At 62.2% G+C, this 13858-nt stretch overlaps 1 protein-coding gene across 1 annotated transcript; it reads left to right on the top strand.

The window, feature by feature from the left end:
* Positions 1 to 641: 641 nt before the first annotated feature.
* Positions 642 to 13551, top strand: SART1 (spliceosome associated factor 1, recruiter of U4/U6.U5 tri-snRNP). Its single transcript, XM_004596658.3, has 20 exons — positions 642 to 1039; positions 3409 to 3466; positions 3731 to 3786; positions 4448 to 4574; positions 4699 to 4804; positions 5033 to 5110; positions 5202 to 5301; positions 5387 to 5526; positions 5619 to 5825; positions 6178 to 6302; positions 6388 to 6524; positions 6612 to 6754; positions 11830 to 12003; positions 12099 to 12209; positions 12297 to 12384; positions 12468 to 12558; positions 12646 to 12781; positions 13049 to 13138; positions 13212 to 13333; positions 13468 to 13551. The coding sequence occupies exons 1-20, from the start codon at positions 718 to 720 to the stop codon at positions 13484 to 13486; spliced, it is 2430 nt and encodes an 809-aa protein (XP_004596715.2). The 5' UTR covers positions 642 to 717; the 3' UTR covers positions 13487 to 13551.
* Positions 13552 to 13858: the final 307 nt, after the last annotated feature.

Below are 13858 nucleotides of genomic sequence, written 5' to 3'. Positions count from 1 at the left end.
GGGCATCACCAACGGATGCCGGGATCCACCACGCAATAGGACACAACGGCCTCTGCCCTGGAGGCTGACCAGGAGGCTGACCATCGTCGGTGGGCGAGCCGGGCCTCTAACCCGCAACACAACGCAGGCTGCAGAGGTGTGGGGTGTCAGGAGCAGCGTTTCAGTGCCCCGGTGACTTGAAGTTACGGACCCTCTCAAGAAAGAAAAAAACCCTCACACATGCAGAAGGGTCAAATTTTCACTCAGTTTCCCACGGCTCATAGCGACCCAGGATTAACAACAACAAAAGGCAACTCAGGGAGGGTGGGAAGGCGACGCTCGGCCCGGCCACAAGGTGGGCGCCGCCCCCAGACACAGGGAGGCCAGTGACGAGAGCTGCTGACTCGGAAAAAGGCCTTGAAGTCCCGCACACTGCGGGATTCCGTCGCCTTAAGCCAAGTCGGCGCCCGAACGGGACGGGGAGCAACCGGGGAGCAGCCGGGGAGCAACCGGGGAGCAGCCGGGGAGCCCGCGACCCGCCCGCCTCTCGGCCTCGCCGGGCAGCACTGCGCATTCGCGAACCCGAGACTTCCCGTGAGCCTCCGGGGCACGCGCCGCCGCGACTGCCCCACGCCGCCTCCCTCAGCGGCTGGCCGGGCGACCCGGAAGCGCTCCCATTTTGCGTCGTCGGGGCTCGGCGGCTGCCGGCCGGCTCCGGGCAGACGCGTCGCCAGCACGATGGGCTCGTCCAAGAAGCACCGCGGAGAGAAGGAGGCCGCGGGGACGGCGGCGGCGGCCGGCGCCGGGGGCGCCCCCGAGCAGCCTCCGCGGCACCGCGAGCACAAGAAGCACAAGCACCGGAGTGCGGGCGGCAGCGGCGGCGGCGGCGGCAGCGGCGAACGGCGGAAGCGGAGCCGGGAGCGCGGGGCCGAGCGTGGCAGCGGGCGGCGCGGGGCCGACGCCGAGGCCCGGGGCGGCACGCACGGGCGGGATCGCAGCCAGGCGGAGCCGGCCGAGCGGCGCGTGAAGCGGGAGAAGCGCGATGACGGCTACGAGGCCGGTGAGGGCGGGGCCGGGGCGGGGCCGGGATCCCGTGGAGCGGTGCTGGATGCTAGGTCCCGGGGCAGACTCCTATGGTGGGGTGCTGAGTCCTCGGTCAGGCTCCCGTGGTGGGGTTCTGGGTGCTGAGTGCTGAGTGCCTGGTCCTGGGGCAGGCTCCCATGATGGGGTGCTGAGTGCCTGGTCCCAGGGCAGGCTCCCATGGTGGTGTGCCGAGTCCTGCGTCAGGCTCCCGTGGTGGGGTGCTGGGTGCTAGGTCTCGGGGCAGGTTCTCGTGGTGGAGTGCTCAATCCTGGGTCAGGTTCCCGTGGTGGGGTGCTGAGTGCCTGGTCCCAGGGCAGGATCCCATGGTGGGGTACTGAGTCCTGGGTCAGGCTCCTGTGGTGGTGTGCTGGGTGCTGAATTCTGGGGCAGACTCCCACGCTGGGGTGTTGAGTGCCTGTTCCCAGGGCAGGCTGCCGTGGTGGGGTGCTGGGTGCTAGGTCCCAGGGCAGGCTCCTGTGGTGGAGTGCTCAGTCCTGGGTCAGGCTGCTGTGGTGGGGTGCTGTGTGCTGAATCTTGGGCAGGTTCCCACGCTGGGGTGTTGAGTGCCTGTTCCCAGGGCAGGCTGCCGTGGTGGGGTGCTGGTTGCTAGGTCCCAGGGTAGACTCCCGTGGTGGGGTGTTGGGTGCCTGGTCCCAGTGCAGGCTCCCATGGTGGGGTGCTGGGTGCTAGGTCCCGGGGTAGACTCCCGTGGCGGGGTGTTGGGTGCCTGGTCCCAGGGCTGGATCCCATGGTGGGGTGCTGGGTGCCTGGTCCTGGGATGGGGGTGGGATCCCTTGGGGGGTACTGGATGCTGGGTCCCAGGACAAGATTCTATGGTGGGGTGCTGGGTCTTGGAATGGGGAGGGGCAAGAGCCCACACTGGGGTGCTGGGTGCTGAGTCCTGGGGCAGGATACCATGGTGGTGCTGGGTCCTGGGAAGAGGGGATGGGATCCCATGTTGGAGGACAGGGCATGAGGTCCTGGGGCAATGTGGCTGGGGACTCTGATTGAATGTCCTGGAGCAGGTGTTGGGTTGGAGGGCAGGAAGCATGACTTGGGGTCCCAGCGTGGAGAGGGTGTGGTGATGGTCAGGGTCCCAGGGCGTGCATGCCCAGTGTGCTGAGGCTGTGTGACTGTGGTGCTGTCTAGGCCCACATACCCCCAGGCTCTCTTCAAAGCTCTTGGGAAAGGCATTCCCCCCGGATTCCAGTTCCCTGAGTGTGGCCCCACCAGGGACACCCGCGACTCTTTTTGCCATGTCTGACACATCCTAAGCCGAAGTACTAAGCTGAGTGCTGGGTACTGGGTGAAGTGTGTGGGGTGCCTGAGGTGGGGAGTTGGGCAGAGGTCTGAACCCAAAATTTGGACTTGGGTAGGTAGATGGGGAGCCAGATCACTGCATTGATTCTAGGCCCAAGGTAGGGTGGCAGGCCAGGAAATCCAAAGGGCTGCATGGTGGTTGTGGCAGCAGGAGGGAGAGAAGCCATGTTGGGGAGGAGGGCAATGAAGATTAGGGATAGGGAACAGCTCTTTGGGTTTTCACTTGGTGGGGGGTGGGCTGTGGTGTCCTTGGTAGGGATGGAGAGAAGCAGGCTTTATTTGGTTTGGGGAGCAGTGGGCCACGGTTCATCAGCTCAGCTTTGGACAGCGTTGGAGTTGATGAGCTCAGAGGGACCAGGCCTGAGTTTGGGTGGAACTGGGTAGCTGGGGACGTCCCCCTGAGAAAATGTTGAGCCGGTGGGGAACAGAACTGGAGAGGTGGAGGTAGGAGGCCTAGCAAGACTCTTCGCCAACGGAGCTGGAATCGCCCCAAGGCCGGGAAAGCCCGAGACTCCTGGGTGTGAGATGAGTGAGTTCTAGAAGGAGGGAGAACAGTCAACAGTGTAGCCCATTGCACTCCTGGGTGTTTGAGCTTCATTGTGCCCTCCTGTGTCCGGCACAGCACAGGCATTTGTGGGTGTTTGAGTTGACTGTGAATCCCGCATGGGGCATGGTCATGTTGCAGAAGAAGCCCCGTGCTTGTGGCGTCTGGGGCAGGACAGTTGGCTCTGATCAGTGCTTGCTCGGGGCTTCCGGAAGGAGATGGTGTTGGTCTGTGCCCTCAGGTAACATTTTGTCCATCAGAGCTAAGAGCAGAGGGGACCCTTATGGTTGGGGGCATAGGCTGCACAGAAACGGAGAGGGTGTGTGAGGGGTGTGGGTAGTTAGACCTCGGGTCAGGGAAGAGCAGGTCCCCAAGAGGCCACTGCCTGTGGACCCTGGGGCCGCTTGGCACCTGCCCAGGAGGCCGTCATGCTGGCGTTTCAGCTCTGGGCAGCCCCTGAGTGTGACCTCTTGCCGTTGCAGCTGCCAGTTCCAAAGCCAGCTCTGGTGATGCCTCATCCCTCAGCATCGAGGAAACCAAGTAAGGGCCACCCCCTCCTGTTGCTGTGTGGCCAAAGGGAGGCCTCACTTGGGGTGCTGGGAATCGGGGGTGGCCCAGGAGGGTGGGAGTGCCCACTGGCCAAGGGCAGCTGGGCTAGTCCCCATGCTCCTGGTGTAGAGGCCAGGCCCCAGCTGTGGGATACAGGAGATTGCCAGTGACACTCTGACTTCATCCTGGATCACCCAGGAGTGCTTGCGGCCCCTTCCTCATGCCACCTCTGACACGCGTGTCTCTTTTCCCCAGTAAGCTACGGGCCAAGTTGGGGCTGAAACCCTTGGAAGTCAGTGCCGTCAAGAAGGGTGAGTGTCAGGGTGGGCCGTGGGGTGCAGTGGGCTGAGCTGCTGCTTGGGCTGCTGTGTCACATCCTGGTCACAAGCCCGAGCAGGAGCAGGTGATGCCCACAGGACTGGCTTTCTGCGCCCCACGTGGGCGACTAGGATGCAATTCCAGGCTTTGGACTGCCCAGGCCTGGCTATCGCAGGCATCTAGGGAGTGAACCAACAGATGGAAGAGCTGAGTCTCTCTGTGTCACTCACCCTCTTTCAAATAAATAAATCGTAAGAAGCAGAAGGAGTGGGGGGTGAGGGCAGGTTGGCAGCGGTCATGTGGGAGGGAGAGAGGCCGTCGGGAAGGGTGCGGGAGTCAGGACAGAGCCGGCCTTGCCTAGCATCCTGATGTGCTGCACCTGGCACTGCGGCGGGGAGTGCGGGCTGGGCTTGCTGTTGGCATCATTGCCCTGGCACTGCCAGCTGTCTGGGCTGGGCGTGCATGTGTTGGAAGCCTCAGAGGTTCCAGCTTGTTGTACAGGTGATGGGGGTGGGGAGAAGGGGGAATTGAAGGACTCTCCCTGTCCCTCGTCCCCTCCTGGCCCGTGTGCTGGAAGAGGGCAGCGTGAGTGGCTCCTTGCTCTCCCCACCAGCCCTGGGCGAACGTAGCCTCACGTCTGGACCCCCCTTCCAGAGGCGGGCACCAAGGAGGAGCCCGTGACGGCCGATGTCATCAACCCCATGGCCCTGCGCCAGCGCGAGGAGCTGCGGGAGAAGCTGGCAGCTGCCAAGGAGAAGCGCCTGCTCAACCAGAAGCTGGGGTGAGGGGTCCCAGCCAGGGCGGGCCCGGGAGGATGGAGGAGGCTGTCCTTACCGCACCCTGTGGGTCGGTGGCGGGGAGCAGGAACTGGGATCCCCCCCAGTGTCACTTCCTTTCCTGGTCAGGAAGATCAAGACACTGGGGGAGGATGACCCCTGGCTAGACGACACTGCTGCCTGGATCGAGCGGAGCCGGCAGCTGCAGAAGGAGAAGGATTTGGCAGAGAAGAGGGTGAGCACCCAGGCAGTGATGGGCCGAGGGTGGGGGGTCAGCCTAGTGCCTCCAGGGCCCCACCCTTGGAGAAGGGACAGTGGCCAGGGCCAGCGGCGTCCACCTTGGATTCTGTCCCAGTGGCTTCTCTGCAAGGCTTGCCCTTTTGGCCTTCCCAACTCGGAGAGCCTGGGTGTCTTCTGGTGCCCCCAGGTGGCCTGAGGTCAGTCCCCCCTCCCTGTCTACCAGGCCAAGCTGCTGGAGGAGATGGACCAGGAGTTCGGTGTCAGCACCCTGGTGGAGGAGGAATTTGGGCAGAGGCGGCAGGTGAGGCTGCGGCCTGGTGAGGGTGGGGTGCAGTGGCTCTGGTGGGGTGCAGCTCCTGATGTGGCCAGCCTCCCCTCCGCACCCCTGATAGGAGCTGTACAGTGCCCGGGACCTGCAGGGCCTCACAGTGGAGCATGCTATTGACTCCTTCCGCGAGGGGGAGACTGTGGTCCTCACCCTCAAGGACAAAGGTGAGTCATGCGGGCACTGGGTCGGCGGCACGGGCTGTGCCTCGGCTGGGCAGGTGTGACTGGCACCTCCGTGCCCCGTCTCCAGGTGTGCTGCAGGAGGAGGAGGACGTGCTGGTGAACGTGAACCTGGTGGACAAGGAGCGGGCAGAGAAGAACGTGGAGCTACGCAAGAAGAAGCCAGGCTACCTGCCCTACACGGACGAGAGCGTGGATGACCTGGCCCAGGCATGGTTCTGCTGCCTGGCGAGTGTCCCCGGGGCGCGAGGGCCTTGTAGGTGGGCTCCCAGGTCCCAACTTGAGCACTTCTTGCCTCGCAGCAAAAGCCTCGCTCCATCCTGTCCAAGTATGACGAGGAGCTCGAGGGCGAGCGGCCACAGTCCTTCCGCCTGGAGCAGGGCGGCACGGCTGATGGGCTGCGGGAGCGGGAGCTGGAGGAGGTCCGGGCCCGGCTGCGGCTGCAGGCCCAGTCCCTGAGCACCGTGGGGCCCCGCGTGGCCTCAGAATACCTCACGCCCGAGGAGATGGTGAGTGCTGCCGGCAGCCGCTGTGGGGGTGGGGGGCCTCTGCGGCGCACATGAGCGTGGGTGAGCTGGAAATGGCAGGCTGGGGGAGGCGTGGGGCGTCGGCGGAACAGGGACTGTAGAGCCAGATGGCACCAAGTTTGTGTTCAGTTTCCACCATGAGCTGGCTCCTGCCCTCACTGAGTCACTTGCTGAGCATGGGTGCCCGTCTGGACCAGGGCTGCCGGGAACTGGGGTGGGGGGCCCTGGCACGTGTCCCCAGCTGCTTCAGCCACAGGGCAGGTACACATGCCTCCTGTGGGGGCTGTGACAAGGTGCTCCAGCAGCCTACCTGCCATGCCGCTCCTGCCCGCAGGTGACCTTTAAAAAGACCAAACGGAGAGTGAAGAAAATCCGTAAGAAGGAGAAGGAGGTGATGATGCGGGCCGATGACCTGCTGCCCCTCGGGGACCAGAGTCAAGATGGCGACTTCGGGTCCAGGTGGGCTCACGTGCCACAGCTGTGCATCATGGCTGGGCAGACCCTGGGGCTCGCGCTCATTGCGGGGTGCTCCTCCTTCCCCCAGATTACGGGGCCGGGGCCGGCGCCGTGTGCCCGAGACGGAGGAAGAGGCTCCCGAGGAGGAGGAGGCCAAGGAGCCCGTGCCTCAGCTGCCGCCATCAGACGACACCCGTGTGGAGAACATGGACATCAGCGACGAGGGTGAGGGGCCAGCCGGCAGGGGAGGTGACGGGAGGCGACAGGAGACCGAGGAGGCGGTCTGAACAGGCTCCCCTCGTGTTCTGCCAGAGGAGGGGGACATCCTGCCCCCCGGGTCCCCCGAGGTGCTGGAGGAGGACGAGGCTGAGCTGGAGCTGCAGAAGCAGCTGGAGAAGGGGCGGAGGCTGCGGCAGATCCAGCAGCTCCAGCAGCTGCGGGACAGCGGCGAGAAGGTGAGGCTGGGCGACGTGGTGACCGGTGAGGGAGGCACGGCCAAGGCTTGTGGTCTTAGTTGTGGGGGTGGCCTCTCAGAGTGACGTTTGAGCTGGGTCATGAGTGGCATGAGGAACCAGCCTGGCAGAGACGTGGGGTGGAGGTAATGGGGACATACTGGGCATTCCAGCTGGGGGACAGTGGGCATTCTGGGAGAAACAAACTTGGTATGCCTAAGGACCAGGTGGTTTGGCATGGAGGAAAGGCAGGTGGTGCTGAGCCGAGTGGTGGTTGTATGGGCCTTAGTAGGCCCACCTGTGCCAGGGACTGCCCAGCTGCAATCTGGGTGTTGATTGGTTCATTTGCCCCGGAGGATCCGTTGCCTCTGGGTTGAAGAAAAGAAAGTGGGCACAGGGCAGCAGGTGGGTTGCCTGGGCTACAGGGCCACTGAGCTGCAGAGCTGGGTCACCTGAGGCCACATTTGTCTCAGCTCCTCTCCTGAGACAAGGCTGGAGGAAGCCCTTGGGCACCTTCCATGTGTGTCAGGCTGCCCCTGCCTGGGGATTCCAAGGCAGGACCAAGGTGTCTTCTGCAGCTGCAGACAGGTGGGCTGTCCCAGGGCCCAGAAACAGCATGGCTGGGGACGATTCCCAAGCAGGGCTGAGTGGGCGGGCATGGTGTGACCACACGAGGGGCAGGAGGTTCGTGGGCAGGTTCCGGGTGGGGCCCTGTGAGAAGCAGCAGCCCAGCAGGCTGCGGGAGAGTTTTCTTGTTTGCCAGAAGGAAGCTGCAGACTCTGGGACATACCACTGTCCAGCGCTGGGCTCTTAGATTACAGATCATCCCCTCAGCCGGCTCGCCCGCCAAGTCCCGTGCGCGTGTGCCAGGCTCTGAACAGCTACTCCAGCCTTCCCTGCAGCTGTGCGGGCAGCTCCCTGTGGGATGCTGTCACGTGTAACATCCTCACGGGGCTGGGAGGAATTGGAAGGAAAAATTGGGAGTGGAAGGGAGGGAAGATATTTGCAGGCAGGGGTGCACCAGCGGTATAAGAGGAGGGCGCTAGGGACAGGGACAGTAGGGGCAGGGGACCGCAGCTGCAGGGAGCTGACACAGCTCAGGGGGCTCGGGTCTGGTGGTTCTGTCACCCAGTGAAGACCTGGCAGGTGGGAGGGGTGCCGAGATGGACCTGGCCTGGGATGGGGGCTGGGCAGTGATCCTCATTGGCAGCTCCTTGGGGGCATGGCTTTAAAGAGGTGCTGGTTGGCATCTCCTGCAGGAGTCACTGAGAAGGTGGGTGGTCTACAGGAACCAGCTGGGCAGGTAGGGTTTGGCCAAGGAGGGAGTCTGTGAGGAGGGGAGAGGTGTGAGCACCAGGGCTGGAGTCTTGATGTGGGTGAAGACCTAGGGCGCTGAGGTCGATCAAGGAACTGAAGTGAGAAGGCAGCAATGGGCGGAGGATCCTGGGAGCTGATGTTCTGAAGGGGTGAACTCCGAGATGACTGGCAGCATGTGAGATGCTGCGGGGACAAAGCCCAGGAACCGCCGGGACACAGCATGTGGGGCCCTGTGCCTGCAGAGGGCAGGCGGCTGCTGGGACTGGCCTCCATCCTCAGGGTGGGTAAGGGAGAAGCGGAGCAGCGTGTGGCCTGTACTACCGCGTTGGGTCCTGCTGCTCTGCCTGCCATGCAGCCCCCTGCTGGCGCACCTGGGAAGGCACCCCGGGGGAAGGCAGAAGGAGATGCCCAGGTGCTTGGGCCCTGTACCACGTGGAGCTCCTTGCTTTGGTCCTGCCTAGCTGTCTGTCACTCTACCTTTCCAATAAAATAAATCCTTACAGGGAAGGTGAGGAGATCAGGAAGTGAAGGGATGGCGGGAGGAAAGAGACAGTGATTGGGGACAGGGGTGCTCCCGCTCCCAGCGCTTAGGTGCTGAGAGAGGAAGTGATGTCACCAGGGGTCAGCTGGGACTTGATTAGGATGCAAAGCAGAAGAGGCCCCCAGTGGGTGTTGCCAGCTCTTCCTGGGTCAGTTTTTTTGTTTTGCTTTTTAATTTTTGATGATGATTACATAGTTGAAGGATGCATGCTCATGTGGACTACTGATTGGAGTATGAATGATCGAGGCGCAGGGGAAGGTGGATGAGACCATTATTTCCAATTTTCTTTTCCTTCTTCCTGTGTCTGGTGGAAGGGGGGAGAGAAGGGGAGAAGCCACACCTAGCATCATAGCCGCATCGGTACCAGGGATGGGGAACGACCACCCGATGTCATCCCAGGGTCCCCGATGTGGAGCATGCTCCGAGGGTTCTGCTCAAATGTAGTTCTGAGATGCTGTTGATCTCGCCGCTCCAAGGATGAGGAAGCCTTTCCAAGGTCCATTGGCTGCCATAGTCCACTTGAGAGTCTCCATTTGCCCAGATACTTGTCAAAGCTTGGCCAGGAGAACGATCCAATTTGTTCTGTCCTCCTTTCTCTGCTGTGGTACCAAATGTCCCCTGCAGGCCCCAGTGGACTGCTGTATCCCCCGTGTGCATCTGGGCATGCCAGCCACTGCACCGGTTACACCAGCTGAGGAGACCCAGTTCTGCCTTAGTTGGTTTCTTAGGCTTGCTTCATCCGGGCAAAGAGAAGGAACGTTGTGAAGAGCCTGGCTCCCTCCTTCCCCCACTCCCACTGAGCAGGAGCCTGTCTTGTGTCAGACGCTGTGGGGCTGGTGTGGGGGCGACTCTGGGCTGGGCTGTGCCTTCACAGACGCAGTTAGCCATGAAGTGCTCTGTTTGCACACAGCGCTGTCTCCTACAGGAAACTGCATGCCATGTGCTGTATCACCAGGTGGAGTGAATGCCAGGGCAGGCTAGGATGGACAAGGTAAGGCAGAGGTCAGGGAAGGCCTCCCAGAGGAGGTGATGGCCAACTGGAGTGAGTCTCCATGGAATCCTTTTTTGTTTGCTTTAAGATTTATTTTTGTTGGAAAGTCAGATTTACAGAGAGAAGGAGGGACAGAAAGGAAGATTATTGTCCTCTGGTTTACTCCCCAAGAAGTCACAATGGCCGGTGCTGAGCAGATCCGAAGCCAGCAGCCTGGAACTTCCTCCAGGTCTCCCACGAAGGTGCAGGTCTCAAGGCCTTGGGTCATGCTCAGTTGCTTTCCCAGGCTATAGGCAGGGAGCTAGATGGGAAGTGGAGCATCCGGGTTTAGAACTGGTGCCCGTATGGGATCTCAGCATGGGCAAGGTGAGGACTTTAGCCACTAGGCCACCACGCCGGGCCCCCATGGGATCTTGGTCAGGGCTGTGAGGGCGACCTGGGTGAGCCTACCCGAGGAGCCACACCAAGACCTGTGTGGCCGTGTGGAGGAGTGCAGCCCCAGCAGGCTGGCCCGGGGTCAGGTGCATCTGTCTGAGTTCTCTTTCCCCAAGATCCTGGATGTAACAGATGAAGCAGCTGCAGGGGCGAGGAGGGAGACCATCCAAGGCGTCAGATGCTCCCGGGTGAGACCTCATGTGTGTGATGTTCCCTGAGGCTGGGATGTGCAGTGGTCTAGTTGAGGAGACCTCACCTAGGAGCTCCTCAGACCTTGCTCCCGTGTGTGCCAGCAGGTGCAGGGCACAAGTCTGCCTCCTGAGCCAGCCAACGCACATACCAGTGTGTGCAGCCCCCTAGTCAATCCCACCCCAGCCCTGACTCTCAGGTGAACCAGCAGGTGCTGCAGTTTGGTTGGAGCAGCCCCTTCAAACCCCTTCCAATCCTGTTTCCTGCCTCAGCTTTTGTGGGTACTGCAGCCTAGCCTGGCCTAGCTGCCCCAGCCCTGGGTCTTGCATGTGCTGTGGCCTAGCAGGGAGATCCTCAGAGATCCCCTACCAGGTCTGCTGCTAGCCCCAATTCTCACATGCGCCCCAGAATGACAGGGCCTGGCACAATAGCATAGCGGCTAAAGTCCTCACCTTGAACGTGCTGAAATCCCATATGGGCACCGTTTCTAATCCCAGTGGCCCCACTTCTCATCCAGCTCTCTGCCTGTGGCCTGGGAAAGCAGTTGAGGACGGCCCAAAGCCTTGGGACCCTGCACCCACATGGGAGACCCAGAAGAAGCTCCTGGCTCCTGGCTTCAGATTGGCTCAGCTCCAGCCATTGTGGCTACTTGGGGAGTGAACTGTCGGATGGAAGATCTTCCTTTTCAGTATCTGCTCTTCTCTGTGTCTGCCTTTCCAATAAAAATAAATAAATCTTTTTTTTTTTTTTTTTTTAAAGCAGATTGGCAAAAAGAGGGGGACAGAGCTTCCATTCACTGGTTCACTCTTCAAGGAGCTGTCCCGGCCCAGGGCAGGAGCCCGGAGTGGTTCTCCCGCATGCGTGGCCAGAATCCAGGTTCCCTGAGCCAGCTTTGTGCCTTCTCGGGCACATTAACAGGGAGCTGGAACAGAGGCAGGGCGGCTGCTGCTCTCACCAGCTCTCCAGCATGGGATAGCAGCATCACAGAGAAGCCAGCTCGCTGGCCCCGTTTCACCTTTTTTTTTTTTTTTTTTTTTGTGGTGGGGAGGCGGATATACAGAGAGGAGGAGAGACAGAGGAAACCTGTACTTGAGTTACATGTATGCATTTTATGTTTACGTTCAATAAAATGTGATAAAAAGAGTGACAGGCAGGGGGCGCCAAAGTATACATAGTGTCTAGCAACTTCTCTGAGCGATTTGCCATCAGAGGAGCCTGAGGGGCTTAGAAAGGGCAGATATCTGAGAACCTGCCTTGTGCGTGCACTGCTGTGGGAGGGAGGGCAGCAGGTGTGTGGGCCAGGGCATGGCAAGTGCTGCAGCTTTGTCAGCAGAGCGAAAGGCCAGCCAGTGGGAGTTGGTCAAGGAGGGGCCCTGGAGGGGCTCCCTGTGTGATTCCACATGGGCGGGGTGCAGGCGTGTGTCCTGGTGGGAAAGTGCAGAGTGGGGCGTGGACTGGGGGGCAGGGTAGAGGCCTGTTGGAGCCCAGGTGTGCGCGGTAGGCATGGCTTCTGCTGCTGCCACAGGGAGGGTCTGTGGGCTCCTGGGTCTCCATGGCATCACCCCAGAAACTTCCGGGCTTGCCCACAGCCGCTCCCTCCTCCAGGTGGTGGAGTTTGTGAAGAAGCTGGAGTCGCGGCAGCGGGGCTGGGAGGAGGATGAGGACCCCGAGCGCAAGGGGGCCATTGTGTTCAATGCTACCTCGGAGTTCTGCCGCACGCTGGGCGAGATCCCCACCTACGGGCTGGCCGGCAACCGGGAGGAGCAGGAGGAGCTCATGGTGGGTGGCCAGCCTGGGGCTCCCGGGTGGGGTGGGGGTAGGCTGGCTGGGGGGAGGGCAGGGCTGCCTGGTTGACCTTGGATTTCTCGCCCCAGGACTTCGAACGAGATGAGGAGCGCTCAGCCAATGGTGGCTCTGAGTCGGACGGGGAGGAGAACCTGGGCTGGAGCACCGTGAACCTGGACGAGGAGAAGCAGCATCAGGATGTGAGGGGCACTGCCCGGGGGCGAGGAGGGGCGCGGGGCGGGGCTGGGAAGAGCCCGAGGTCGCTCACCTCCCACACCCGCCCGCAGTTCTCAGCCTCCTCTACCACCATCCTGGATGAGGAGCCCATTGTGAACCGGGGCCTGGCTGCCGCTCTGCTCCTGTGCCAGAACAAAGGTAGGCTCTGGGCTAGGGCCGGGGCCTGTGCCTCTAGCCGCCCCAGGCTTGTCTGCCGGCATCACCACGGCCTCTGTTCCCAGGGCTGCTGGAGACCACGGTGCAGAAGGTGGCCCGGGTGAAAGCCCCCAACAAGTCTCTGCCATCGGCTGTGTACTGCATCGAGGACAAGATGTGAGTGCGGGCGGCAGATGGGCGGGCAGGGCAGGGGGCAGGCGGCAGGTGACGGGCGGTGGCTAACGTGGGCTCCTGTGTGGGCAGGGCCATCGACGACAAGTACAGCCGGCGGGAGGAGTACCGGGGCTTCACACAGGACTTCAAGGAGAAGGATGGCTACAAGCCCGACGTGAAGATCGAGTATGTGGACGAGACGGGCCGGAAGCTCACGCCCAAGGAGGTGAGCAGGGCCCTGCGAGGGCACAGGCCTGCAGAGGCCACCTACGGCCATGTTGGACCCTCTCTGCGCCGGTTCCTGTCCTCAGTGGGCACAGCAGCCCACCCAGGCTGGCAAGAGGGCAGCGCCTGGGTCCTGCCCCCACTCGCTGCAGCTGTCTGCACACACTGTGCCACACTCCCCCAAGTCCTGGCCCCATGCGTTTCCTGGGCCTCTCCAGCCTAGCACAAGGTGCCAGGCCCCTCCTGCTCCCCGCCATGCTGTTTCCAGGCCTTCCGGCAGCTGTCCCACCGCTTCCACGGGAAGGGATCGGGCAAGATGAAGACGGAGCGGCGGATGAAGAAGCTGGACGAGGAGGCGGTAGGTGTAGGATGGGGCTGCGGGCCAGGAGATGAAGACCACTCCTGTATGCTCACCGGTCGCCGCCCCACAGCTCCTGAAGAAGATGAGCTCCAGCGACACGCCCCTGGGCACAGTGGCGCTGCTGCAGGAGAAGCAGAAAGCCCAGAAGACACCCTACATCGTGCTCAGTGGCAGCGGCAAGAGCATGAACGCGTGCGTGGGGCCGGGCCGGGGGTGCTAGGCCGGTGGGCCGGGCCGGGGGTGCTGGGCCGGTGGGCCGGGCCGGGGGTGCTGGGCCGGTGGGCCATGCGTGGGTGCGCGTAGGCTGACTCCCCTTCTCCCCACAGGAACACCATCACCAAGTGAGACCTGCCTCCTGCGCCATGCCCAACCTGCCTTTCTTGTTAAATAAAGTTTCCCCCTTATTTTTTCCTCTGTTGTGGCGTAGAGTCTGGGGCCAGCCTGGGAGGAGGGTATTACCCTGCTTCTCTGAGCCCCAGTCCTGCCTTGTGTCCAGTCGGCACCTCTGCTTCCGGGACATGCGTGAGGATGCCAAGGACTTGGGTGTGCGTTCCCTCAGTCACTTGGTCTGGAACCTGGGTGTGAACAGAAGGGGGTAGATCCTTGGACACTCAGTTTCAGCTGATGGCACTGACCCAAGGGGAGGGGAGCGAAGGCAGACACTGTCCTCGGCCGCCATGTGGCCTGGGGGTCACCATCTGCCCAGCCCCCTCCCTG

Source organism: Ochotona princeps, chromosome 4 (genome assembly GCF_030435755.1).
Source record: "Ochotona princeps isolate mOchPri1 chromosome 4, mOchPri1.hap1, whole genome shotgun sequence".
NCBI classification, from domain to species: domain Eukaryota; kingdom Metazoa; phylum Chordata; class Mammalia; order Lagomorpha; family Ochotonidae; genus Ochotona; species Ochotona princeps.
Note: the sequence above shows the minus strand (reverse complement) of the source record. Positions and strands in the feature narration are given on the sequence as shown.

Bases quoted from the DNA above. Each gene is read 5' to 3' on its own strand.
- SART1 (XM_004596658.3), top strand. From the start codon at position 718: ATGGGCTCGTCCAAGAAGCACCGCGGAGAGAAGGAGGCCGCGGGGACG. The intron at 12,004-12,098 runs GTGGGTGGCCAG...TTCTCGCCCCAG, and splicing joins AGGAGCAGGAGGAGCTCATG to GACTTCGAACGAGATGAGGA. The intron at 13,139-13,211 runs GTAGGTGTAGGA...GCCGCCCCACAG, and splicing joins AGAAGCTGGACGAGGAGGCG to CTCCTGAAGAAGATGAGCTC.